The sequence below is a fragment of the Penicillium manginii genome, assembly GCF_028828005.1.
Source record: "Penicillium manginii strain IBT 31320 chromosome Unknown utg000006l:1.0-4164085.0:1.0-4166146.0, whole genome shotgun sequence".
Taxonomy (NCBI): Eukaryota; Fungi; Ascomycota; class Eurotiomycetes; order Eurotiales; family Aspergillaceae; genus Penicillium; species Penicillium manginii.
Window position 1 is genome coordinate 1,462,699 of NW_026643107.1, and position 26,705 is coordinate 1,489,403.

Genomic DNA, 26,705 nt, shown 5'->3' on the forward strand with positions numbered 1-26,705 from the left:
ATTTGCATGAGTATGCAACAGAAATACGATATTGCAGCAAATAGACGTGGTGATTAATGATTCGCCTGGACCTAGCATGCAAGATCTGGCTAGTGAAAGATCCACCAGATCGGCCATTCCCCGAGGTCCAAATCTTATAATATCGGAGAGATCTTAGACTCCGCCTATGCACGCCCCTCATTTACATGCATGTATGATGCAGAATCCATCGCGATCCGCACCTCGTACGACGTAAATTCCTCTTCTGAAATTGTGATAGATAATAATTGGAAAGGAGCGGTGTGGCTTAGAAAGGCAAGATGTGACTCTATCGTGCACCGAGAGAGGATACTTAATGCCCGCGTTTCTCTACTATCTTGAAATCTAGACAACCATTTTGATCCTCAGAAACTACACCAAGCTTCTTGTGGAAAAGCTTTCAAAATGCCCGAATCGGTCAGCCACCTACGAGGCGGCCAAAAACGCCTCGAGGCAGCGTGGGACAGATTCAACGCGGCACAGGCAGAGCGTGAAGAGGAGATTCGTCGACCAGCCAAGAAAATCGACGTCATGTCAGAAGATGAGTATCAGCGAATCCAAACTGCCCGTGGACAACTGGTCAGCTTTTACAATAGTCTACGTGATCACTGGGATGAACAGTATAACCGCATCAGTAAAAGGTATATCAGGGCCTTTTTCAACAAATACCACCCAGATATTACCTCACTTGGCGAGGAATCATTATCTAGAATTGTGAATTGGGTATCGGTCATGATAGTTGAATGTTCCATTGTCCTCTCTGACCCATATTTCCCAAGTCATGATTCTCGGCCACCAAGCACCGATCCTTTGAAAGACATCCCTGGATACCGCAGCGTTGAGGGCTCCAGAGAAGAACTTTTGAAGGGCATTTTGATGGAGCGATTACATTTCTCTGACGGTCCAGACGAGAGAAATAGAAAGATTGAAATGCTTACGAAGAAATTCGGAGGTTATCCAGGCTTTTATGATTGGAACATCCAGTCCGCTTATGGGATGGGATTATCGCATGACTTCAAGGTACGAATTTTCTTATATCTCACCTGGGCATGCGTTCTACTCGGAGTCTAATTCTACCTGAGTGAATACTCTTGCTGACTATATAGAAATTCGATACTCCATACCTCGTGAGAAATCTCAAGAGCGAGACTCAAAGCGATGATATATGGAAACCCAAGGATCAAGAATTGGCCAAATGGATTTTCGAAGACGAGGAAAGAGAGGTGGATTTTGGAATGGTCATTAACATGATTGTGATGGCGAGTCTCCTGAAGCTAAAAGCCATAGGGGCAGGCGCGTCAAGAATGTGCTGGTCTATACCCGAGGGCACTGGCAATGGTCCAATCCAAGATGAACTTGATAAAATCAAGAAATTGATTGAAAAAGACGCAAAGAGCCAAAAGATTTGGCAGAACATTCTGGAGATGTGGGAGGATGGGAAAGTGGAAGATAACTTGCAGCTTCTCATTGATGACGGCCTGAAGAAGGCCGTCGAGGATGGACTAATTCATTAAGTCTTGTTCTACTCAGCTCTCTTCTAAATTATGTAATCACTATCATTCCAAAATCTATACCAGCTATCACTTTCCTCGATTTAATTCGGTTTGAAGTGAAATTCTTTCAACCACTTGCCAGTGGTTAAGATTTATGTCTATCTAGGTATCAACAAGATAACATTTCTGAGAAGACAGTATTTTCTACAATACAATCAGCTCAACTACCAATATAATTTTGAGAATTCAATATTCTTGACAAAGTCATCGATTGACTGTATCTTTTGTTAGTAATGTTATACATTTAGTGATGTTATTAGCACGACTATTGTTTTGCTGTATTCTAGAAAACTTGCCAGGCGGGATCATGATGGCATATATACCACTAGTAGTAACTACTAGTAGTCCCTTCTGGGTCTGAATGCTGGATATGACCAAGTCAGATGACTAGTGCACCTCAACCGCTGCTAGTATTCCTCCCAGGCTTTATTGACTCGGGCCAATGAAAGAGCCCTGGAGGACAATAGCTCAATACTACCACGGCCATTTGGAACTTGAATGTTTCCTGCCAGTAAATTCAAGACACGATGACTTCCTCAAGTCTTTTTATCTTACGGATGTGCATATTGTACATTTCCAAAACACTCGAAGGTACGCCACGGGCACTACTGAGCCCCCAAAATCCTCCCTCCCTGCCAAACACTTGCGGTCACTGTATCCTAGTAAATTGAAAAAGGCAAGAAGATGTCAAATCCATAGAGAGAAATAAGAAGGAATGGAAGGTAAGCCAGTGGGATGGGTTAAGTTACATAATCCTCGCTGTAAACCGTAGCGACTAAGACAGACACATAACCCCTGGTAGCTAGGTAGGTCTATGTATTCCAAGGTTCTTTCATGGTCTGTAGGTACAAATATCCCTGAATTATGTTATTGAAGAGAAAAAGGGGTATATGGTATATGGCAGACAAAATGTGCAACATCAAGAGACATGCAAGACAACAAACAGTCGAAAGTAAAACAGTGGCATTCGGCCTTGCAGGAGACTTCGTCCGTTAAGCAACTCTATCATTCTGTTCCAGCTTTCCAACTAGTCGTTTCATGCCTGTCCACTCATCAGCAGGTACCTCCTCAGAAGGACCACCCAGGCCCTTGCCAACTTCAAAAACCGTAACCACGCCATTGAGCCCACCGGTAGCGATGCGTCTGCCCTCACGCTCTTCCCAGGCAACCTTGTTCAGACTACGGGAGATGCCGCCATTGGAGCCACGGGATGGACTAGTGCGTACAACTGGGACTTCAGTGTCTGTGTAGAGATCCCACACTTCCAAGTTTCCGGCGCCGTCGACTAGAGAGAACACGCCGGGTCGGTGTGGAGACCAACGTGCGTCGTATACAACATCCTCCCGAGTGATATCCAGAATGGGCGAAACGACCTGCGCGGCGGCCGTGCCAGAAGTGACAGAAGCTGTTGTGGCCGGTGCCCGCACACGCCAAAGTTTCACACTCCAGTCAAGACTGGAGCTTAGCATCAAATCACCCAGATCGACAGGGCCGCGAGCAGGGTGGAACGCGGTCGACATGATTGGGGCGGCGTGGCCGCGGTAGGCGAGGCGGTGATCTGTGCCAGCCTTGGCCCCGGCGCGATCATATCGATGGCAAGGGTAGATACCTCCCTCTTCGGTACCGACAATGAAGAATGTTGGGTCGGACTGTGGGAATGACATGGTTGTTGGTGCAAGGTCCTCCGTCTTGGATGGAGGGGGAGTAGTCAACTCGAGATACTCCTGGGGCTGGGAGAGCATATCGACTGTCCAGCCACAGACCACTCCATCCGTTGAAGAGGTCAGAATGTTGTGCGCATTCTGGGTGCCAATGATAGAGATACTATACACAGGGTGAGTGTGTCCAGATCCGGTGAGTGGCGTCTTTTGAACGGGAGCACCCCCGCCAGCACGAGAGGAACGAGTATCCCACAGGAGTACTTGTCCCGAATATGAGCCTCCGACGATGAGATTAGGGTGGAAAGGAGAGAATTTGGCGGTAAGAATGTCAGAAGTAGAGTGGAAAACATATTCAGGACGTGACTGTAGATGTTGATTCCAAACCTGCACCAAGCCGTCTGGCTCATGGGGGGCAGATGGGTTCTTGGTGTAAGATGCCAGCACGAGTTCAGGAAACTAAAGACCGGATTAGTTGAGATTGAGTCTGTGACCCGAAATCAAACAAGACGCACCTTGGGAGAGAAACTTATGTCACTGATCATGCGCTTCTTACTCCATCGCTCGTCCCAAAACTGGCAAATCTCTCGGATACCCCTCCTCTTCTTGCCAGTTTCTTCGTCTTCTTCCAGGTCTCCATCCACACCACCTAGTTCATAGTCTGCAAGAACATCGTATTCCTCATCGAGAGCCCGCTCAATGACCTTTGCGGAACGCTCCACAAAGTCCAGGAAATCATCCGATGAGGTCACAGCTTTCAGCTCATCATCCTCAAGTGTACGCATAGGATATCTTAGGTCTGATGACTGTGCGGCAGTTGCATCTTGCCCGGTTTGTTTGGTAGCTTGCAATTCCTCTTCAATCTCGGCGCGAATCTTTTGACGGATCTCCTCGTCGCGCTCACGACCCCGCCGACTAAGACGTTTGTTTGATCGTGAAGTCCCGGTGAGGTCATCATCATCTGAGCCAATGGACTCATCTGGATCTTCTGGGAAGTCTAAGCCATCTGTCTGCACACCCTTGCTGTACGTGACGACTTCCGGTTTGGGTTCAGGGGGCGGCGGGGCATGGGTTTGGGGTTGAGCTTCGGGCGTAGAGGCAGTGTAGGGTTCATCTCCGACAGTTTGAACGGCGATAGACTGGGACTGAGGTCTGGATGAAGGGGTATAGGTTTCGGCGTTCTCTCCACTCAACTGGCTGGCGCTGAGTACTGAAGTTGGCCGACTTCCTCGGCGCGACTGGTCCTCAGCGCCATGGCTAAGGGAAGCTGACCCAGGACGGTCCACCAGCCGAGAAATCAAATCATCAAGTTCAGCTCTACTGCCAGAATGACTTGGAACCGGCGAAGCGATCTAATATAATCCAGTTAGTTTCCCTATGTGAGCTCCCCCCGGTCGTATCTCCATACCTCTGAAGCATCTCCGACACTGTTCCGGTTGTTGGTGAATTCCTTTTGGCGGAGCTCACGCTGTTTTTTCAACTCAGCAAGCTTAGCCCGCTTGGCCAGGATCTCATTCTTGCGCTGCTGCATGGACGACATCCTGAAATCATACGACCCGGTCGAAGCATTGTAGCTGTAGTAGCGTGTTGCTCTTTATTTACGGGATGACATAAGCGGACAGGCCCGAACGGCGCCGGAAAAACTCGCGCAGACCAGGGACGACCAAACCTCGCCTTGCCCAACCCGAGGATTCACTGCCATTGACGGTCGACTCTTGTTGAACGGTTTTCCGATTTCCCACTCCTTCATTTAACGTCGCATTCCCGTCCTCCGGATACTCACAGAAATGGCTAGCCAAGGTGTCAACGTGAGTATCATCCGTATCCTTCCCCGGCAGGGACCGACACGCCCCCCCTCTCAATGCGAAATCGGATGTTGACCATCTACCGCCATTCTAGGTCCTCCGTTACTCGGCTCTCGTTGCCGGTCTCGTCTATGGTGTCTACCACCAGTCCTCCCTCACCTCCCAGACCAAGCGCGCCGAGATCGAGCACGAGTACACCCGCAAGGAGCGTCTGATTGAACAGGCCAAGGCCGAGTGGAGGAAGAAGACCCAGCCCCAGGAGACCAAGACGCAATCCTCCGGCCGTACGTGACCCTTTAAGACTCTCCATCTGTTCTCGTACAATGATAGCATTCGACGAGACCGAAGAGGCCGAAAGAGCCCCAATTCCAGAGACACCGCGCTAACCGATGGTTGCTATGTTACAGTCATTACCGATTTCTCCGACCCCAAGTTCGACCTCGAGGCCTTCCTGCAGGCCAAGTTTGCCGAGAACCCTTAAATGCGATGAATTAACTAGAGTGGAGGAATGAAAACGCATCTCTTTGCGAAACTCGCACCTCCCTCCCAGGGTATTTGAGCATTTGCTCGGCTCCATTTACTGTACGATTGATCGGGTCTGATTTCCCCCCGAGTTGCGACATTGCGAGCGAAAGACGGAATGGTTTCTTTTGGTTTCGTTTTCTTTACTTTATCGTTTTAGACGTTATCATTTTGGTCCTGTACATACCCTGGGCTGTGTCGTGCGCCTGTACAATACAGTTGGACCTCAAGAGCAAAAGATTGTGTTATGCATTCCGGCGTTATAATACTGGCTTCCGTGTTCGACTAGCCGGTCCGTAATCAAGTGCTTTGCATTCCTGTCCTGAACTCCAACAATAGATTGTAAATGTGCCATTCCATGAGATCGCCTTCTCGCCCGTCTTGCAGCCATTTATTGCTCCATGTCTTGTCATAATATGCTTCAAAACATACTCTAGCGATTCCCTAGCATTGCCATTGTCTCACGAATACCACTGGGAGGTTGGCTGTTTGTGGGCGGTACAGTGATCGGAGATGGGTACAGCAATCGGGTCTCCGGGTTCCAGGTCCAACCGCAATCGGTAAACTTTTGAATGATTGTCTGATTGTCTTTCTCCGCAGCCTGGGTATCTAGCCCCAGGTATCCTGCCGCTACGGCGGGTCGAATCGCTTCGTATGAGGTGCTAACCGCGATCAAGGTCTGGTCTTGAAAGAAACCTATAGCACGAAAATCAGTAAGCAATTACCAACAAGCCATTCTTGAAGCTAAGCACATACTCTCATATCTTTTTACCAAATGTTTCAGGGTGTCTGGCCACGGCAAGCCACGGAGAATCCGATAGACCTGACCATGCTCATTCTGCCAGATTGCTCGCAGCAAATTCAAGCAATTTTGTAAGGAAGGATCGTGATGCTTTAATGTTACTGGAATTCGCTGGGTAAGTGCGCGCGCTTCTGGTCTGTTGTATGTCAAATTATTAGCGACTACATCACTTGAAGTATGATGGGGAGCTTTGACATTTGTTTGGTAAGAAGATGAGCGAAGAAGAAGCCCGAGTAGTACAGGCACAGCATTTCGGGATCACCTGCACCTGTTTCAGGGCTGCCACTACCAGCAGACATGAGGCAGGCATCTGATTCGTATTGCGACAGAATCTCGAAGAGCTGTGAGGGAGGAGCATTTGAGACGATCACCTTGGTGATCTGCTCCTTGGTGAAGGAAGGAAGCTCCATCATATGGCAGTAGCTATGAGATTAATATTTTATGCTCTTGAATTCAGGAGTATCTTGAGGTTGACAAGGCTTCGACGTGGGTGTAGCTGGTGCTTGATTGTTGAATGGATGATGCGGGGAGCAGTCGGAGGTGGCGTCGGGGAAAGACGCCAAGACCTTCAGAAGTGACCACCTTGCGTAGCTCTCCCTCTTGCAACCTTTCCACCAGGCAACCCATTGGCAGCTCGGCCCCATTCCTTTCTAGTTTTCATGATTCATCTTTGTTAATTTGGACTTTACTCCTTCTTCCAGGCCATTATGGCCCATTCTTCCCTTGATGTCTTGCTGAAAGGCAGCTCCGGCCGGAGCACGCGCGGTCTATTACGGATCATCATCCTTCTCACGATCGCTGCGGCCGCCGTCGCCAGTCGCCTTTTCAGTGTTATCCGTATGTCAATGACCATAATCTGACTGCTCGCATATTTTATCTAATCTCAATTACAGGATTTGAAAGTATTATTCACGAATGTACGATCCCCCCGTTCCAGTTCTCTCAGCCCACGACATCGCAACGGCCAGATATACAAAGATGACATATTGACCTACTTTCAATTGCAGTCGATCCGTGGTTCAACTTCCGAGCAACAAAATACCTTGTTCAAAATGGCTTTTACAGTTTCTGGGATTGGTTTGATGACCGTATGCTTTCCCCTTCCCAATGCTTGCGTGTCGTTCAAATCCCCTCCGTGCCGCAGAGTAGCGCTGATACAATTCCTTCCCCGTTCAGGAACATGGCATCCTCTGGGTCGTGTCACTGGTGGCACTTTGTACCCAGGTCTGATGGTGACCAGTGGTGTCATCTACCACATCCTCCGCCTCCTCACAATCCCTGTCGATATCCGCAACGTCTGTGTTCTTCTTGCCCCCGGATTTTCGGGTCTGACTGCCCTGGCAATGTACCTCTTGACCCGTGAGATGTCTCATTCTCCATCCGCTGGTCTTCTTGCGGCTGCATTTATGGGTATTACTCCCGGTTATATCTCTCGTTCCGTGGCCGGTAGCTACGACAATGAAGCCATTGCCATTTTCCTGCTTGTCTTCACCTTCTTCCTGTGGATCAAGGCTGTCAAGAATGGCTCAATCATGTGGGGTGCATTGACTGCTCTGTTCTACGGATACATGGTCTCCGCTTGGGGTGGATATGTCTTTATCACTAACCTAATCCCTCTCCATGTGTTCGTTCTGCTTTGCATGGGTCGTTATAGCTCCCGCCTTTACATTAGCTATACCACCTGGTATGCATTGGGAACGTTGGGCAGCATGCAGATTCCCTTCGTGGGTTTCCTGCCTATCCGCAACAGTGATCATATGTCGGCCCTGGGTGTCTTCGGTCTCATTCAGCTCGTCGCATTCGCTGAATTTGTTCGCGCATACTTGCCCGGCAAGCAGTTCCAGAAACTCCTCACTTCTATGGTCCTGCTTACCTTCGGTCTTGGATTCACTGGTCTCATCCTTCTCTCCGTTTCTGGCGTCATTGCTCCCTGGAGTGGACGTTTCTACTCGCTGTGGGATACCGGCTATGCTAAGATTCACATTCCTATCATCGCCTCCGTCTCCGAGCACCAGCCTACCGCTTGGCCTGCCTTCTTCTTTGACCTGAACTTCTTGATCTGGCTTTTCCCCGCCGGTGTGTTCATGTGTTTCCAGAACCTGAAGGATGAGCATGTCTTTGTCATTATCTATGCTGTTCTCTCCAGCTACTTCGCCGGTGTCATGGTTCGTCTGATGCTGACTCTCACCCCGATTGTCTGTGTCGCCGCCGCTCTGGCTCTCTCGACCATCTTTGATAGCTTCCTAGTCATGACCAAGCCTACTCCCGAGAGCAAGGACAAAGTGAACACAGAGAAGGCTAAAGCGTTCTCGTCGACCAAGAAGCCCGTTGTGGGAATCTACTCCTACTTCTCGAAGGCTATTGTGACAGGTTCCCTGACCATCTACCTTCTGATGTTTGTTGCTCACTGTACTTGGGTTACCTCGAACGCGTACTCGTCCCCTTCGGTCGTGCTCGCTAGCCGCCTGCCCGATGGAAGCCAGCACATCATCGATGACTATCGCGAGGCCTACTACTGGCTCCGTCAAAACACCGAGGACAATGCCAAGATCATGTCCTGGTGGGATTACGGTTACCAGATCGGTGGTATGGCCGACCGTCCCACTCTTGTCGACAACAACACCTGGAACAACACTCACATTGCCACCGTCGGCAAGGCCATGAGCTCTCGCGAAGAAGTCAGCTACCCCATTCTGCGTCAACACGACGTCGACTACGTTCTGGTAGTGTTCGGCGGTCTCCTTGGCTACTCGGGTGATGATCTGAACAAGTTCTTGTGGATGGTCCGCATCGCGGAGGGTATTTGGCCCGACGAGATCAAGGAGCGTGACTTCTTCACTGCTCGCGGCGAGTATCGCGTCGACGAAGAGGCCACTCCCACCATGAAGAACAGCCTGATGTACGTGATTTTAACCAGTTTGATACATACAGAGCCATCATTTACTAACTCTTTATCACCAGGTACAAAATGTCTTACTACAACTACAACTCTCTCTTCCCCGCCGGCCAAGCCGTCGACCGAGTTCGTGGCGTTAAATTGCCTGCGGAGAGCCCGACGCTTAACACCCTCGAGGAAGCTTTCACCAGTGAGAACTGGATCATCCGTATCTTCAAGGTCAAGGATCTGGACAACTTCGGCCGTGATCACAGCAACGCTGTTTCTTTTGACAAGGGTCTGAAGCGCAAGCGCGCGACTAAGAAGAAGGGACCTCGCGTTCTGCGAACCGAGTAAACCCTTTCGACTAGTAAACGTTCCCTGTATCTTCTGAATTACTTTTGTTATTGCACTTCTTTTCTATGACAGCAAGGCTTTGACCTTTGTTTCTTTGCGGGTGATATGAATATACTGAGTACCATAGCTTTGACATCCATGGATAGTATACAATGAGACCGCTTGGAGAAATTATTGCACCTTGTATTATACAGTAGACTAGTTGTTCAGTTAACTACTGGTACTACACCAGGTAAACCTTGAAAGAGAAGAGAAATGTGGATTTCAGGTGAGGTCTATGTAATGGTATACATGCTATCCCCAGCAAATCCACCCTGTACAAGATATCATAGATGCAATGAATCAAAGCCGCTGAGCTCACAGGTCAAGAATCATGACCTGTTCGATGAAAGACTCCATAACCCCGAAGTGCTCCGTTGCTGTTTTCCGCCGCAGGAAGACCATATTGGCGGGCCTAATTCCTGCTCCCACCCCTCCCATTGATGCGGTTATATGGTACACGCAGAAATCGCAATTCAATGACGCCCCCTAGAGTGGTGGCCTGGTGGCCCAATTCCTCATAGGGCCTCGATATTGCGCTTATTTTTTCTCGGATGAGACGGGGGTCTCGGGGACCTTCACGTCGGAGAACTCTTCTTGGCCGACAGCGCGGATAGTGTAGGCATCTGGTAAAATCCGGACTGTTAGTCCCACAGTCTAATGATATGCCTTATCTGGCTCTGATATGTATGCGTGAAGGGGGAGGTGGTGGTCGTTCGCAGAGTGGCATGACCCTCTCTCTGCGCCACGATGGACTGGGTTGCAGGAGGGGGCAGAGAACTGTATATAGGGGAATATCGTATATCGAGGGATACGTACAGACACCAATTGTAAAGGCAAAGAGTCCGAACCCAGTCAGGGCGTTCTTGACAAGGAATGGTCGGCGGGCACGCAGGAGGGCGGCACCGGCGCGGTAATCCTTGCCGTAGTATGTAGAGTTGAAGCTGTATATGAAAAGTCAGTTAAGGGTAAAGATATAGGTCGGATTGATATCTGAAGGTAATGACTGACATTCCAGCGGCCATGGTGAAAGTGTTGGTAGGCTTAAAAGGCAAGAATTGTAACATTGAAGTCGATTTGGTCCGCACGGGAGATGGAGTCTTGGCAATATGTCAGACCATCGCATGTACTCATTCATGCAGATTGCTATTCTGGAGTGATGTTGTTAGTGATTTGGGTGATTCAAAGTAGTGGAATACCCCTTGGAAGCTCACAAATATTAATTCGTCCTGATTAGGGTCACGCTTAGTCGCCATTCCCACTAAATTTGCCCGTGGTAACCCCGACCCTGCATGTTCAGGTTAGACCGTCGCGCCCGATATCGATTAATTACTTCCCCATCTTTTCTCGGCCCCTGCGGACCTTTGCTTCTTGCGTATCCATCCTTTGTTTCTGAACAACCCACGTCCATACCCCCCTCCTTCATTCATCTTCTCCTCGCAGATCATACATCGCCATCCGTTGCAGCATCACCAATCACTAGCGCGTGGCTGTCCTCTAACAGCGCGCTGCTTTAATCGTGCTTCGATCCGAGAAGCAAGCAAACACGCCCTGATCGCCTATTGCGCCGACCTTACTCCCTTGCCTTTCGACGAACCGCGTATCCTCATCAAAATCCTACCGTTTTCGCCATGGCTCAAACTGCCGTACAACTCAATCAGTTGAATGCAGCTCGCAACCTCGTCCTCGGTGACGCTGCTCTCTACCCGCAGATCGTCAATGGAATTCTGCCTATCGTCGGAGCTAATTCGAGGGTCGAACTGCGAAGATGGGGGGCGGAATTTATGGCTGAGACCTTCTCTAGTCCGGTTCTGTCCGTATCTTTGAAGGAACAACTTGCGCCAAATGTGCTCCAGACCATTCAAGACACTCTTGCTCTTCCTGAGACAGATATTGCCGTACTACAAGCCTTAGTTCAAACCGCGGCCAGCTTGTACCCCTTGGTGTTTCGACATATGTATGTTTTGGAGAATGGTTGAATTGGTTTTCAGTACTAACGATTGGCAGCGTGAACCACCCCGGCGATAATAAATCATGGGAGACAATGACAATGATCAAAGAAGACATCTTGCGAAAGATGGACTCTTTCCTTGTCCAGTCAAGATCTGCTGCGTCAAGTTCCTGCAGCGCGTGGTTCAAGTTCAGACGCCCGGGCTGATATCAGACCCACGAGTATGTTCTATATAAGTCTACCTTGCGCGGCCTCCTCCATACTGATCTTTCTTACAGCGACCTGAGCAAAATGAGACATCACTCGCCATTGTTCCTCGAACTCATCCCGTTCTCAAAATCTCCTATCTCGAGGCTGAGGCATCGGGCTTGCTTGATCGACTCCTCGGCGTGTTCCAAGAAGAGTTATGGTATGACCTGACACCCACCTGGGCATTACATTCGATATAAAATTTTATACTCACCCTTTCCTAGTGATGTGCTAATCGTCAATGCAACACTGAATTGTCTCTCGCCACTCATCCGTACTCGCCAGTCTATCGCCAACAAGATCATCAACACTGTGCTAGAGTTCTTCCCAACTAGACATGTCCGACCCCCATTCACGCCAACCGTCCGAGTCAATGTCAAATCTATGGAGCGAACCGCTAGAGCCCTACTCGTCAACATCATCAAGAAGAACCAGAACCACCCTTACGTGGGTAAGATGCAAATTTACATTGAGCGTCTCATGCAAGCTAGGCTAGAGGAAGTAGAAGACGCCTCTCGGAAACGTGCATTTCCCATTGAACCAACAGATGGTTTGGATACCGCAAAGCGGGCTCGTTTAGATGCACTTGCCCCTCCACTGATGAAGATTCCCCCAATGGCCCCGGGGCCTCCGAGCTACGAGAAGCTATTTACATTGACTGAAGACGCCGCACTGTCCTCATTTGATGTTACGCAGCTTCCCATCGACCTCGTCGTGAAGATTACTCTACCCCTACTTCAACGCGTTAACCCATCCATGCTTACACAGGCTATTGATGTAAGCATATACATGGAAACATCTTCTATAAGAGACTATAGCTAAATGCGCTTTCAGGCTGTCCGGAATCGATACGAGTCCATAACAAAAGAACAGAATTTGCAGCGTCAACAACAGCAGATTGCGACCTCACCTGACGACGACGAAGACGACGATTATGAGCCAGATTATGAGCCCATGGATGTAGCCGAAGGCGCCGTGGATGAGAGAACTCCTGCAGCCCATGAAGTAGCAGATCTACAGCCGGACTTGGTATCACTGGGCCCATTCGTTCTGCCTCAGCCACCCCCTCTCAGCGAGGAAGAAGCCGCCGATGTGGGCCGCAGCGCCGTTGCGCGCGTTTTCAGCATGATCACCTTGAACGAGACCGCTCCCGCGACAAACAAAGGAAAAACCCAACAGCTCGGTTTCTCCCGGCTGGCTGGAAGCACTTTTGATCGGGATGCTTGGGCCGTGCTCCTCACGCGCCTTGCCACTCGCGCCCCAGCTGGCCTGGAACCAAGTGGCAAGGGAGAGTCCGCAGTTGCCTCTCGCAGACAAACGACGATTTCGGATTCTATTCGCGAGACGTTGTATCGGCACGTTCTGGAGGACTTCCGTGGCCGACTTAATATCGGTATTGGATGGCTCAACGAGGAATGGTACAATGATAGAGTACAGATGAAGGCTGCAGCCGCTCGACGTGATGAAAGCGGCGAAGAGGAAGAGCCTGTCGTCCCGCTTCACTATGATCGCTGGGCGACACGACTCTTAGATGGAATTTTGCCATACTTGGACTCGCGCGATATCAAGGTCACGGTGCGCTTCCTCAGCGAGGTTCCTGAGATCACAATTCCTATCACCCAGCGCATTGCCAGTCTCGCAAAGGACCCTGAACGTGTGAATCTTTGCGTCCAAGCCCTTATGTAAGATTTCACTTATCGTCCCCTAACCCCCAAACCACTTTTTTCTGCGGTACTGACGTGTGGTTTTCTACTCTCCAGGTACTTGATCATGTTCCGACCTCCGGCTCGTGAGCTGTGTCTCGACACACTCGAGCATGTCTATCACACTTGTATGTTTCTCTGGTTTCACCTGATACCTCACTTTGAAGCTTTTGTCCTAACTCATCACTCCACAGACGAGGAATCTCGGCCCGCAGCTGGGAAAGTTCTGGCAAAGTGGCGACCACAGGCTATTCAAGCTACTGATGAACCTTCCAATGGTTCATCGGCACAGCCAGCGGACACACAGACCGCTGTCAGCCAGGAGCCATCGACATAAGCAACTTACGACCTCCATCATCCATTCAGGACAGTGGTCGATTTTGATGTCAAAGTGTGAAAAGAAGCAGTTTTCAATATTTCGGAAATGAGACTGAGGATGAGTATGTGGTTTATGAAAGGACGGAGCGTTCGCTGCGGAGTGCCCAACTGAGTCGGGTATTTCGAATGAACGCTGTGGTGTTGACCAACAAGTTCACCAACCGTGAATATGTCTATTTTGGCTGCTACGGCTGCGGGTCCAACCTCCAGCCGGTGGCTTTCATCGAGATCTGGCAAAAGCAAAGAATTATGTCGTCGGCGACGGATGTTTTGACCACGGTGAGATTTACGGGATTATCATCCCGGATATCTTCCCGGCGTGATGATGATGATGATAATGCTAGCGCCTGGAGAAGGGCTATGAAGATGCACAGGTTTTTGAGAATGAGGATCGGTGTTCAATTGTCCCGTCCAGCGATGGCGTGGACGGAGCTGACCTTGCCCTTATCAGTTGTGGAAATTTCAAAGAGCATATCTGTGCTACTTACAACTTGAAGCGGAAACCTGTTGATGTTTATTAGACATATCCCCTCTCTGTTCAAAAGCGTTTGTGTTCGTGTCTTTTCTAGTTCTTATTCTTCATATCATATTCTTAACCAGCTAGGTCCATTTATGTGTTTCTAGTCAGCGTATTGGGGTTGCGAATCTGGTGGAGTAACAGGCGATGATTTTCTAAATTATTATATAGACCTCTAGAGTTCCATCACTTAGATGGATATTTTGATGCAAATAGAGGTTCGAGTAGATTCGGTCTAGGAGAACCATCGTACGAATTACGTTCTTACTTTCAGAAATACTTTGATAAAGACACAGCCGACCTCGGGACTGCCTATTAAATGGGTTCAGAGAGATATCATGCATTTTATACCTGGTATTTGCAACAATTCCAATGCCCAGCTCAACGCCCGTGAAAGATACAAAATATTGTTTTTTTGAGACAAAGACTTTAACAAAAGCTCGTCACGTTCATGGCTTCTGACCACCGGCAGCACGGTAGGCCGCAGCACGCTTGCTGCCCCGACCCTTGGGCTTACCCTTCGATCCACGGCTCTTAACCTTGACCTTCATGCTATTTCCAGCCTCGGTAGCACGGTGACCCTCGAAAACCATCGAGTTACCAGCAATACCCCCTTTGCCAGCCTCCTTGATCTTAGCTGCACCAGCGCGACCAAGTAGCTTGTTAGCACGACCCTGAAGCGTCTTCTGAGCAAGATCACCGCGACGACCATTCTTGCCGCCATCATCATCCTGCTTCTTGGCCATCTTGCGCGCACGAGTGACGCGCAGTTTGCGCGGCAGCATCGGCGGGTAGTTCTTCTCGTTCAGGAGGAGAGCGGCCTCGACGTTGTTCGCGTCGAAGAATTGGACGTAGGCGAAGCCCTTGCCGACGCGAGTGGCGCGGTCACGAATCACGCGGACGAATTCAACGTTCTTCTTCACTGTCTTCTTGTCCTTGGTGTCGCCTGTGTGCTGGTTGAAGATCCGCCAGAGACCCTCCTCGATATCGGCGGATGCGCGCGCCTTCTTCTTCTTGCCATTGTGGTCCTCGGTGATACCCTCCTGGTCGACGAAGTCGAGGTTACCCACGAAGACGCAGCGCTTGTTGTCGATCTCAGCCGGGTGGGCGATGCTGTCGACGCGGATGTGGCGGTCCAGGACGACGGTTCCGTTTAGGGCGGCGGGGGCCTTGCGCGCGCCTTGGATGGTGGTGTAGACGGCGTAGGCGTTAGTGCTGGGCGTGGTCTCGTCGAGGATCTCCCGTCTGGCGAAAGATGCGCGCTTGGGGAGACCACCACCGCTGGCGAATGGGACGGAGCGGAATCGGATCGACTCGACCTTGTGTGGGCCGCTGGACTCGGGCAGGCTGGATAAGTGGGAGGCCAGATGGCGGAGGAGAGTCTTCTTGGCTGTTTTGGATTTGATAGCTTCGGTGGAAACGTTGCCCAGGAAGACAGTTCGGCTGGACTTTTCAACTTCGCTGGCCTTAGCGTTGCCAGATACGCTCTCGTGAACTGGAGGCGGAGCACTCTTCTCCTCGTCGTCACTGTCCTTTTCCTTGCTCTCTTCCTCCTCGTCGTCGGATTTTTCGCTGTTGTCGGAGTCCTCATCGGGCTTCTGACGCTTGGCATACTCGGCTTTGCGCTTTTCCTCGTCTTTTTCCTCCTCTTTGGCGAGGCGGCGCATGTAGGTTTCTTCGACTTCCTCCGCGGGACCACGCTTTCGCTTGCGGCCTTGTGTTTCCTCTGCCTTCTCCTCTGCGGAATCAGATTCGCTCTCCTCGGAAGCATCTTCCATCACTTCATCATCCTCCTCGGCGGCCTCGACCTTGTCGGCCTTTTTGGTCTTTTTGGAGGGCTTGCCTGCAGCAGCATTGCTGTACTTCACCGCCGGTGCTTGGACAGGTCCAGACTAAAGCAGAAAATGTCAGCTCCATTATTTTCGCTTCACTGGTATAATTGCAACGTACGCTTGCCGCGAAGAGCGAGGACAATGTTGGGTCCAAAGATGCGCTACCGCTGATGAATGGGAGGCCACCGGTGGCCGGCTGGCTCTCCTCCTTGGATTGCGTCTTGGATGATTTCTTGCCCATCTTGTAATGTGTGTATGGTGATTCCCGAGAAGAAACAAATATCTTCAAATGGGAACTTAATGGGTAGAGGTTGATTTATATGGGGGGGGTTCAACGCATACCAATCTAGCCCCGAACTTTTTTTTTCGTTGCGCTTATCGGTCCGGGCGGAGCTGGGCTGCGCATCACATGATTGGAGGGCGCTCTGGGGCAAAGTCAACTCACTTACATGCTTGTGTGTTGGAAGCTATTAGGTATTTACTTGCCTAGGATTTTTCGGGATGCAAAAGTATTAGCAGACTTTGTTTTCCCTTCACTTCTGTCAACTTAAAAAGCCCGATACAGATGGACGTGTCGTCATCTCCAGTGCATTAATCCAAATCTGTCCGTATTCTTGCCTGATATAGCTCTGAGAAGTCCTTCAGACTATCATACGATCGCATGGGCCCTTCAGTTGTCACAGACCACCTTAAACCATGTGATATAGCCATAGGCCAACTGCCATGTCTAATACCTAGGGTATGTGGTATGTTATGCTTACCTATGCACGCCGTCTCCGGACGATGTCATCGTCCACGTGACTGGAGGTTTTGCGGCGGTGAGCCTCGGGGCCTGGCAGAACGGACTGCTATGATGGGGGCGCCCAGGAATCATCCTGTCGTTCGGCTCTCTCCCCACCCCTGTTACGATTTTACTGCTCGATTTGCTTCCCCCATCGCCCTCGCTAGCATTGCGAACGATCCTTGTTATCCTCCTATTCTTCATGCCGACCGCCCCCCCCCGCGACCCTCCACTGTGGTCCTGCCCGCTTCCTAGCCGACCTCCCCTCGCTCCTAAGCACCGGCGCATCGGTGATCCGACAGCTTCTACTGGCATTCTATACCTGTGAGACGCGTGGACGTGGTCCTAGTTGCTCACCTGTGTCTCTGAAACACACTGGTGGTGATAATCGTGCTTGGTCGCGAGCAGCTTTGCTCGTTCCCAGCGGCGCTCCCGGCGCATTGTTGAGACGGTACGTCGCTTGCACCTCTTCGTCCCATTTAGGATCCCTCTAGCTCGTGGCTATGGTGAAAAGAAGCATCTTGTTTTTAAGGAGCTTTTTTGTCACGATGATTTGAACGCGCGCAGTTGCCGGCCCTCCAGGAAGCGTCGCTTGCCGGCTTTGGGGGGTGGAGGCGTTGCCGCGATGATCAATCTCCGCACCGCCTTCTCTGGAGGCGCTGACCTACCATTCCCTCCCACCCTACCACTTCCCCTCCACCACCTTGACCCGGGCCTTTTTGACCCAGCTAGCATGGCAATTGAACTAATCAATTATATGGTTGTTCCAGACTCCCCACGAAACCCTTCCCTGGTGGATCGGTGACCTTGACGTCCTTCCTCTCCCACCACCATCCCAAACGCCGCCAAGCAAGCCCTTTGGCACCATACCCCCCAACCATACCCTTCTCCTCCTACATACCGCCACTCACTGCCTTAGTGCCTCGAACAACTGCAGATGGAGGTAGCCGAAAGCAGAGAACAAGCCTCCGTCGGCCCAACGACGGGGGCAGAATCTACCATGACCAATGGCGAACGAAATCCCTTCTTGGATGACCCCCTCATGGACGATGGACGCTCTAGCAGCTTGAGTGAAATTGACGATGTTTCTGACGACGAGCCATCCGACTTTGAAGAGTCACCTAAACCCGAGAGGCAGCTTGAAAACGACTCGGAAGCGGAAACCGAGCGCCTCGAAGATTCCCCTCACAACATTCGAAAGCGAGACATCGTGCTTAGTGTTGGCAGCGCTGGTCCCAGTCCGAGCAAACTCCACCAGTCCACCACCCTGGAGGACGTGGACGAGGCAGAGGAGCATGCGCTGGATGACTCGCCTAGCAAGAGGCGACCCTCTCAAAATAATGGGATTATCGAGGAAGGTATGGAGTTGCTCGATGACGTTGAGCTTCCAGATAGCATTGGGAAGAAACGCAAACGCGTTGAGCTGGGTGACGACACTGGTACAGAAATCGGCGACGATGAGCCACTTAAGAAACGCCGGAGCTCCCTCAAAAGCGATTTAAGCGACCCAATCGACGACGATACCCCCCTCTCCCCGGAGCCAATGATGGATGACCCTACAGCGACCATGGACGACGAACTTCCGCTTGACGACCTTCCCGAATCAGACCTACCCGCTGTCACAATCAAAGGAAAGAAAAGCAAGAAGGGTAAGCGGAAAGGAAAACGGAATACAGATGTGGACGGGGACACGGAAGGCGGCGAGCTCATCGGAGAAGATGCCGTGGATGACAACCTCGTCGAAGATGAAGAGCCTGTGGAACGTGTCGAGGGACCCCACAATGCAGAGGTCGCCGCCAGAGTCGAAGAAGAATGTAAGTCGCAGGACACTGGAGCCTACCTGGGATCAGATTTGCTTACATACTGTTCAGCTGCGAAAAAGATGTCTGCCATGGAGTCATTAGCAACGCTAGAAAAAGAATTTGCTGCGTTGCGTGATAAGTAAGGACTTCTTCCTGTCGCGGGACCCCTTCCATCTGCTAACCTCTTCTCAGGATCTATGATGAGCGGATCTCGAAACTTAATCGTGAGCTAGAAATGCTGAACGGACCAAACCCCACTCATCCCGAATATCTGCGCCAAATCGAGTGTGTGCAACATTACCGGGATGCCAAGCTCCAATACGAACGGACCTTGTACTACTACCGCATGAAGTCGCTCGTTACCAAGAGCATGGCCGAACGTGCGCAGGCTATGAGCACTTTCTTCCAGAAAGTTCGGGATGTGCGTGAAGTCCACTCAAGCGCCATCAGCCAGCAGTTCTATGCCATCCAGCATGATCGCTTCAAGACGGACGAACTGAGCCCTCACCATGTAATCCCATTCCCTACCCGCCGATCTCAACAAATCGCGCACCAAGCTGCGTACAATCAAGAAGTTTCAGTTATGGCAGGTGTTGCAAAATATGTTGGTTTCCCAGCCGCACCAACCTTGCTTGGAGCTCGTCCATCAGAACTGGACGACGATTTGGAGAAGATGGGAATTACAGTCGAGCCTCGTGTTGTGGCCCCAAGACAATCACAATCATCCTCTACGTTACAACATCGTGGTGCCATGTCAGCCATGTCATCCAACATGTTCCGCACCGCAGCTGAAGCCGAAGAAGCCTTTTTGGAGCAAACACCGTGGGCCAACCCACAACATCCAATTCATCAGCAACAAGCCCAACACCAATATCCTCAGCCTCATCGACCTCAAGGGCGGGCCTTTGAGGCCCCTAATGCATCATCATTCGCGACACCCGCAGCTCAGAAGCGGATGGTAGATGTCCATGCTCCGAATGGATCAGCATCTACTATTCCCGAGAATGCTTCGGCTGCGAATTCATCGGCCAATAACACCCCTTACGGCATTGAGCAAGACCCACGACACCCACATCAAGGGTCGTGGCGACATCCGGACTATGACACAGAGCGTAAATCCGGCTTCCGTTCCCAAAGTTCCTCCCCTCTCGATGTTCGAAAATCCCAACCACACCCAAGTCACGGCCTCGAGCACCGTTCGCCAGTCGCGGACGTCTCTTCCACCCGCAATCCTCTCTTCTCCCCTCCTCCCGCTCGATCAAATCTGTTCCAACACTCTGTCGGTCCAAAACCAGATGCTTCTCCCCTGACCTCGAAACCCGTTGATGCTGTTCATTACCGTCCCCAACAGACCGAGGTATTAACGGGATCTGGATCAAGTCATATGCCAGCGCGATAAGCATTGGGGATGACCCTAGCCCAACGCTGATAATTCCTTTACGCACTCTCATGACTGAACAAATTTCTCGACAGAAACGTCCTCACTCGATCTGTATCGACACTCCACATCATCCCATCTCCTCAATCTCTCCTATCCCTAATGAAGATTCCCCACTGTTTTACTTCTGCTATTGCTCTCTGCCGGCAAATGTATTTCTGATCAGCGTTCCAACCTAGAAAGAGAGAAGGGTGGCATTGTTTGTGTATGAACCGCCGGGTAGGTCAGGTCAGACCAGGTTTTCCTGAGTTCATCTTCAATATGACATGTGAGCTCACTCACTGCTAGCTTGGCCTAGCCGAGTTCGATTTGGATGGAAAGAACATTCCCAATGTCATATACAACTTTGTTCGCCCTATCTCTTATCCATACGGAGGTGTTTGTTATGCGGGGGTATGTGACTTGTGCCTTTTTCTTCCCTTTTATTTGTGGATCTTTCCCCTCTCTATATCGATAGGAGTAACCATATCCTCTCTTGCATTGGTTGTTTCCTCAGGGAGAAGTGGATCTTCTCTTATCTGTTTTTTTTTTCCCTTTCTTTTTGGTTCTATGTTGGCGTCTGTAGGTGTACATACCACGCATATATGTCGGCCTGTTTATGGTGTTTGGTCGAGATGCCCGCCGTCCGAGTCTGGCGTGACATTAAACGGATGACTTCAAGTTCTTTGAATGACTTGTATAGTATTTATGTTCCTTTTCTAGTACTATGAGTAGTTTACCTAGGCAGTTTCAGCGTAGCCTTCTCCACCGGGCACGAAGTTAACGAATTTAAACCCTGGAGGGCTTGGAGCGCAACTAGTCTGTTGGTTTCACGGCAACCACCTCCGAGTCATACTACTAGTAGTACTAGTGCTAGTAGGTAACTACGTACCTAGGTGCTAGGTAATTATACCCTGCATTGGCTACCTAGGTACTTCTATAAGGTAACCAGCTCTGACGTTATTTGATATAAATCTTCCAACGTTGAGATAGATAGATACCTAGGTAATGAGTTCTATCATATTTTTCTGCAACGAGTGGTCGAGTAATCTTCAAGTTCTCCAGGGCTTTTTGGTTCAAAACCATCTGGGCAATGAAACTTGAAAGAAGTATACTACTACTACTACTACTACTACTACTACTACTACTACTACTACTACTACTACTACTACTACTACTACCTAGATACTCTCAATAGAATTGATAAGCCGCCCCATGGTTAATTGAAACGATTCTAATCCAGATCCAGGAACCTTTTCTTCTTACAAAAATCAGATCATAACCCTGCCGGGAAGCTGTCAACTAAAGCTCTCGATGATATGTCCAGGTGATCATATCAAGTTCGAACTTAAAGTCAGGGATTCCGAGCCCGCAATGATACTGTATCTAGGTACGGAGTAGATAGCTTCGAATTCAGCATACTAGATTCGCCCTGCACCGGCAGTTTTGACTGCCCTTGTATCTTCCCCCAAACATGATAGCTTATGGCACCTGTAGACTTGTATGAAGAAAGATTTCAAGTTTCGTTGCATAGTACCTCTGTAGTAGTACCTAATTATCTAGACTTTTGCCAAATATTGCCCCGGCCGGTGGAAGTTGAATACCTAGCTTATAACTCTTTCTCTGCCATTTCTTTTATATCGTGAGTACGGTGCAGCCGGTATATAAAGCCTCCCTGGCAAACAACTGCTCGGGTACATGATTTTTTCCAGCGAGAACGTTTAATCTCGGCTTAATATTTTTGGATCTGTTGAATGCGCGCATGGTTTCAATGGAAATGCCAAGTGCTAGCATGCTGACGTCATGTAAACAAGTTAGATTGACGATGGTCGTTTCAGCGAACCTTTCCTAGAAATACCAATCTCTTCCCCTTAAATCAAATATGGTGCATTGCCACAAAGTAATTTCGATTTGTCACATTCTAGATGAATATCTGGCAAGCTCATTGTAACCCTAGGGATGTATAGCATCATATGTAGTTTACACCTGGGGGATCCTAGGATGACGTGCGGGGTGACTACGATAAGATAGAGCTTGTAGACACCCAATTAACCTGGGGAACTTAGCATTTGAACTACTAGCATTTCCAAGACTTAAATTGCCACCAGGCGCATATCAAAGAACTATTATGGAGATTACATAGGAATGTGGGTTTCCTTGACATAATCCTTGAAAAGCTCGAAAAGGAGGTTTCCATTGAACTTAAAGGGCGGGTGAGCTCTGGTGGGGTTACAGCCTGATCTTCAATCCATCCATCCTTCCGGCTCTTTTCTTCTCCTCTCTTTTCAATGCTACTTGTTCTACAAATACCCCTGGTCTGACACTCTGACTTAACTCTCTTCACACACACATACCCGGGAACCACACCTACAGTGACAGCCATCGTCACCTCACAATGCTTCCCCTCCGATTACGCCGGGACGTTGAGAGACTCTTCGGACTCCCAGATCGCAACACCGACAAAAACCAGGACAATGATGACAACAACGAATCTTCCGACCCACAGCCTGCGTCAAGCTCACTCTCAAAACCGAATCGAGATACAGAGAACTTCTTTCCCACGCTGTGGGATGTGCTCAAAGCTCGATACATACTCCAATGGAAGCTTAAGAAGCTAGTACCCCCCCGAGCTGGTGGACGCCATTATCGACGAGGCTGAATACTGGCCCTCGACAGAACATGTGATGGAAGGGGAAAGGAGAATTGCATGGGATCGGGATCAAGTCTTGTTTAAGACTGTGCCACTCTGCTTTGATAGGAAGGTTTGTCAAGCCCAGCAAGACCATGGCCCTCAAGACGTGGCATCTGCTTACCACCCTTTATATCTCTAGGCTCTTGAAGAAGAGGAATCTCCTAAACCCCTACCGCACCGCACCGCCCACCCTTGCCGCAAAATCATCTTCCACATCTCGTCTCACGACCAGGGTGGCTCTCGGATCCACGATGACATGTATGGAGGGTCATTCACCTGGTTCGACGTGGAGGTGATTCACGAAGCGCATAAGAAAAGGATGTACGTGGACGGTTCCGAGCAGGAGATTCTAGAAGACGAGACGGGCAAAGTGAAGAGACACTTTGAACCAAACGATGAGCTTCTCCTTCCGCGAAGTAAGCAATTGCAGATGAATGGCGCGAGGGTTTCGGAGATGCAGAACCGCGTCATTACCTGGCATCACCTCGATAATGTGTCGTCTGAGTCGACGGAGGCGCATGATATCGAACGCACGGAGGGCCGTGGTCGGTATACCCTTGACGGACGGGTGGTGCGTGAGCTGGAGGTTGGGGATTCTATTGCGCTTTGGGGACGAGCGAGGTTTGGACAATGGACGAACCATGTTTCTTCGGCGAGTGCTAGGGTGTTCTGGGCTGTTTGAGGCGTGTCATTGTTGTTACTAGCAGAGTAGTTTGTACGTAGCTTATGACATGCCGGCTGAACTGGACTTGACTGGACTGGGTCTCTGCTACTATTACGAGAGACTAGTCATATGTAGATTACTACTTTCTTTCCATTTCCCTAAATTAGAATAGATCTCAGGGTTTAGTCTATCTATCTTACCCCGTACTCCGTAAGTCCTAAGCGTACTAGTCCCACTGGATGCCTCATTTCTGAGGTGTCGAGAATTGCGTGCTCGCCAAGATCGACAGCCCGTTGATGTATAAGACTACCAGCACGCCCACCACCACCTTTCTTTCTTTCTTTCCCCGGAATTGGCCTAAAGATGCCTGGAAAATGATGCTGGTTGATCTAATGACTCGAAAAACACCCCGACAACCCCCCCTGAGGGCAGCCTCCCTTCGACCATGAGGCCATCCCCAGCATGTCCATTATTTCCCCCTCTCTCGCCGCTCACACGCACGCACGCCCCGACACAGCCGACAGGCCGACAGGCCGACGACAACCGTCCGCGACAGTGGGGCCCGCTGCGTCAGTCTTCACTCTCTCGGCCGGTATTAGCCAATTCGAGGACCACGATAATCAGCTGAGTTCTGTCTGTCTGGTCTAAGAGCGGAATGTGCATTTCGACCGAGAGATGGGAAAGACGATGACGATACCCACTTCCTGGCCGCGCGATGTGTCACTGAGTTGAGGTTCCCGTTCCTTTAGCGAGGGTCCGACTGGTTGTTGGTTGCGTTATCTGCGCTACTAATGATGATCGGGAGGGGCGAGGGCGACTCTTCCCAGGGGATTCAAAGGTTGACGCATTCCTGTCGGGGTCTTGGCTGAAATACGGATACTATGAACCAAAACCCCCTCCTTTCTTGCGGTGTGCGCCGTGTGACTTTTGCTTTATTTAGATACCCCAATCAATCCCGTTTTTGGTCTACATCTGCATTTCCTCCCTCCTACCGTTTCTTCCTAAAATCTGTCCCTTCTCTACTTCCCAGTTTCCCCTCCCATTTCTTGACTCCAGATATCTCAAATCCCACCCAAAATGACAACCACACGCAAATGCGCCGCCGTGGTCGTGGGTGCCGGCCCAGCCGGCGTCGCAGTCGTGGGCAACCTCCTCGAGCGACAACTGGGCTCAATAGCCTGGATCGACCCCAGTTTCGAGTCAGGCCGAGTAAACCGCAAATATCGCGAGGTCCCCAGCAACACCAAAGTCTCCTTTTTCCAGTCCTACGCCACCTCCCTCCAACCCTTCCGAACCATCATCGAAAACACCCCGCGCCCAAATGCCTTCACCACCATGGCTAAACTGGACCAGGAGAAGACCTGCCACCTGCACTACGCCGCCGACATGATCCGCGGTCTGACAAACGGTCTCGTCAAAATGGAGCAGGTCTACGCTTATCAGGGCTTTGTTACAGCTGCTACTTTGTCCTCAAGGGTAAGCCGAGAACCAACCCCAACCCCCTGCGGACGACAACAGTACCGCTAACAATGACATCACAGCCCGACCAAGCAAAATGGACCGTCAGAATCAAGTCTGCCAACGAGGCCGACGAGCTTGAAATCGAAACATCCCGCCTAATCCTCTGCACAGGCTCGCACCCAACAAACCTGCCCGTGCCAATCCCAGGCCTGGAAATCCACTCCTTGGACCTCGACACCGTTCTCAAACCCTCATTGCTCGCCGAGACTCTCCCAACAACAAAGCCCACCACCGTTGCTGTTGTCGGCGCCTCTCATAGCGCTATCCTGGCCCTCCTTAACCTCGTCACTCTAGCTCAATCTTCCCACCCGCGCCTCCGTGTCAAATGGTTCACCCGCCATCCGCTTCGGTATGCGGAGTTCATGGATGGGTGGATTCTGCGCGATAACACGGGGTTGAAGGGGTTGGCGGCGGACTTTGCGCGCAGCCAGTTGGAAGAGAACGTGCTTGCTACTTCTGCTGCGGGCAAGATCGTGACCAAGGTCGATTGTGCCGGTGGTGAGGCGAAAGAGAAGGAGATGTATCGTGCCAACCTGCCGGGTTGTGATTATATCACGCAGGCCGTGGGATTCACGAGAGATCCATTGCCCCAGCTGGTTAAGGATGTGGGGGATGAGGCGAAGCCGTTGAGTATGGAGTTCGATCATGAGACGGGTGCTTTTCACGAGACTGCTGCCGTTGGTGATGGGGAGAAGATTCCGGGGCTTTTTGGCGCTGGTATTGCGTTTCCTCAGCGGGTTGTTGATCCGTATGGGAATGTCGAGTATGCGGTGGGGTTCTTTAAGTTTATGAAGTTCTTGAAGAAGGTTGTTCCTTCTTGGTAGGGGTCGTGATACTTGCTTCTTTCTGCCCTGTTCCCAACACACTGCTTTTGTTTGGGTTCATATCGGCTGGGGTTCTTTCTTGTGCTTTCTTCGACATGGAGCGATACCTGGTGCCAAGGAGTTTTGTTACTTTTACTCTAAGAGAATCTAGGACCTACTTTAGTCTAATTCTATTCCAAGTTCTCAAATATCTCCTGTGCATCTCCATCCATTTCTAATAGATGAATATCTCCCTCTACCATTTCATAGCTAGTCCCAAGGCTCGTCACCCATCACTCATCGTGTCTATGAGAACATACGACCCCGCATATCTTATGGTGGTCATCAATAGATCATCTTCCCCTGCCTCTGTTTCAATCAAGTAGATTCAAGTAGATCCCACCCGAATAATCACTCCAACTGCAAAGAGTTTCGAGACTTCGAGAATCTATCCATCCGATCTTGCAATGAGACCTCAACGCACCATTCCGCAGTGGGTATACGCCAAAGTCACTGACCCCGTATCACCGAAGATGAGACCTTTGTTCGATGGAGCGACTCCTCCGCATACTACTTCATCATAGTCAGACGCAGACTTCACTTCTCCACGAAAGACAGGTCCTTCTGAAGGTCCTTCTGAAGATGGAGCGACCTTCATCATCCGTGATCGCCAAAGGGGTCTCATCATCACACTTGTGGATGGGAAACTAACCTTGCTATCCGGAAACAATGACCTATTTGTTACTTGTCGATCTGGCCGTGGCAG

General features: G+C 50.3%; 13 protein-coding genes across 13 annotated transcripts; 9 read left to right on the forward strand and 4 right to left on the reverse strand.

The window, feature by feature from the left end:
* Positions 1-423: 423 nt before the first annotated feature.
* N7533_008901 (uncharacterized protein) lies at positions 424-1,532 on the forward strand (the record flags this gene model as incomplete). The annotated part of the gene is made up of 2 exons (XM_057105551.1): positions 424-1,038; positions 1,125-1,532. 2 exons carry the CDS (start codon positions 424-426, stop codon positions 1,530-1,532), a joined length of 1,023 nt encoding a protein of 340 aa, XP_056957000.1.
* A 1,031-nt stretch (positions 1,533-2,563) lies between these two features.
* N7533_008902 (uncharacterized protein) lies at positions 2,564-4,769 on the reverse strand (the record flags this gene model as incomplete). Its single annotated transcript, XM_057105552.1, has 3 exons — positions 2,564-3,688; positions 3,745-4,581; positions 4,638-4,769. 3 exons carry the CDS (start codon positions 4,767-4,769, stop codon positions 2,564-2,566), a joined length of 2,094 nt encoding a protein of 697 aa, XP_056957001.1.
* Positions 4,770-5,016: 247 nt separating this feature from the next.
* Positions 5,017-5,515, forward strand: N7533_008903 (ATP synthase subunit e; the record flags this gene model as incomplete). Its single annotated transcript, XM_057105553.1, has 3 exons — positions 5,017-5,037; positions 5,129-5,318; positions 5,442-5,515. The coding sequence occupies 3 exons, from the start codon at positions 5,017-5,019 to the stop codon at positions 5,513-5,515; spliced, it is 285 nt and encodes a 94-aa protein (XP_056957002.1).
* Positions 5,516-5,989: 474 nt separating this feature from the next.
* On the reverse strand, positions 5,990-6,771 carry N7533_008904 (CSN8/PSMD8/EIF3K family protein; the record flags this gene model as incomplete). Its single annotated transcript, XM_057105554.1, has 3 exons — positions 5,990-6,252; positions 6,313-6,494; positions 6,554-6,771. 3 exons carry the CDS (start codon positions 6,769-6,771, stop codon positions 5,990-5,992), a joined length of 663 nt encoding a protein of 220 aa, XP_056957003.1.
* Positions 6,772-7,065: 294 nt separating this feature from the next.
* Positions 7,066-9,590, forward strand: N7533_008905 (dolichyl-diphosphooligosaccharide--protein glycosyltransferase subunit STT3; the record flags this gene model as incomplete). Its single annotated transcript, XM_057105555.1, has 5 exons — positions 7,066-7,195; positions 7,252-7,275; positions 7,366-7,446; positions 7,535-9,257; positions 9,320-9,590. 5 exons carry the CDS (start codon positions 7,066-7,068, stop codon positions 9,588-9,590), a joined length of 2,229 nt encoding a protein of 742 aa, XP_056957004.1.
* Positions 9,591-10,169: 579 nt separating this feature from the next.
* On the reverse strand, positions 10,170-10,654 carry N7533_008906 (uncharacterized protein; the record flags this gene model as incomplete). Its single annotated transcript, XM_057105556.1, has 3 exons — positions 10,170-10,255; positions 10,449-10,573; positions 10,641-10,654. 3 exons carry the CDS (start codon positions 10,652-10,654, stop codon positions 10,170-10,172), a joined length of 225 nt encoding a protein of 74 aa, XP_056957005.1.
* A 606-nt stretch (positions 10,655-11,260) lies between these two features.
* Positions 11,261-13,869, forward strand: N7533_008907 (RNA-processing protein PTA1; the record flags this gene model as incomplete). Its single annotated transcript, XM_057105557.1, is given in 8 exon segments — positions 11,261-11,586; positions 11,637-11,721; positions 11,733-11,801; positions 11,859-11,989; positions 12,054-12,606; positions 12,664-13,511; positions 13,590-13,660; positions 13,727-13,869. 8 exon segments carry the CDS (start codon positions 11,261-11,263, stop codon positions 13,867-13,869), a joined length of 2,226 nt encoding a protein of 741 aa, XP_056957006.1.
* Positions 13,870-14,036: 167 nt separating this feature from the next.
* N7533_008908 (uncharacterized protein) lies at positions 14,037-14,431 on the forward strand (the record flags this gene model as incomplete). The annotated part of the gene is made up of 2 exons (XM_057105558.1): positions 14,037-14,189; positions 14,255-14,431. The coding sequence occupies 2 exons, from the start codon at positions 14,037-14,039 to the stop codon at positions 14,429-14,431; spliced, it is 330 nt and encodes a 109-aa protein (XP_056957007.1).
* A 445-nt stretch (positions 14,432-14,876) lies between these two features.
* On the reverse strand, positions 14,877-16,500 carry nop12 (rRNA-processing protein NOP12; the record flags this gene model as incomplete). The annotated part of the gene is made up of 2 exons (XM_057105559.1): positions 14,877-16,319; positions 16,378-16,500. 2 exons carry the CDS (start codon positions 16,498-16,500, stop codon positions 14,877-14,879), a joined length of 1,566 nt encoding a protein of 521 aa, XP_056957008.1.
* Positions 16,501-17,977: 1,477 nt separating this feature from the next.
* Positions 17,978-20,241, forward strand: N7533_008910 (uncharacterized protein; the record flags this gene model as incomplete). The annotated part of the gene is made up of 3 exons (XM_057105560.1): positions 17,978-18,854; positions 18,912-18,981; positions 19,035-20,241. 3 exons carry the CDS (start codon positions 17,978-17,980, stop codon positions 20,239-20,241), a joined length of 2,154 nt encoding a protein of 717 aa, XP_056957009.1.
* Positions 20,242-22,654: 2,413 nt separating this feature from the next.
* N7533_008911 (uncharacterized protein) lies at positions 22,655-23,633 on the forward strand (the record flags this gene model as incomplete). Its single annotated transcript, XM_057105561.1, has 3 exons — positions 22,655-22,831; positions 22,878-23,021; positions 23,091-23,633. 3 exons carry the CDS (start codon positions 22,655-22,657, stop codon positions 23,631-23,633), a joined length of 864 nt encoding a protein of 287 aa, XP_056957010.1.
* A 444-nt stretch (positions 23,634-24,077) lies between these two features.
* N7533_008912 (uncharacterized protein) lies at positions 24,078-24,263 on the forward strand (the record flags this gene model as incomplete). The annotated part of the gene is made up of 1 exon (XM_057105562.1): positions 24,078-24,263. One exon carries the CDS (start codon positions 24,078-24,080, stop codon positions 24,261-24,263), a length of 186 nt encoding a protein of 61 aa, XP_056957011.1.
* A 429-nt stretch (positions 24,264-24,692) lies between these two features.
* Positions 24,693-25,960, forward strand: N7533_008913 (uncharacterized protein; the record flags this gene model as incomplete). The annotated part of the gene is made up of 2 exons (XM_057105563.1): positions 24,693-25,091; positions 25,157-25,960. 2 exons carry the CDS (start codon positions 24,693-24,695, stop codon positions 25,958-25,960), a joined length of 1,203 nt encoding a protein of 400 aa, XP_056957012.1.
* Positions 25,961-26,705: the final 745 nt, after the last annotated feature.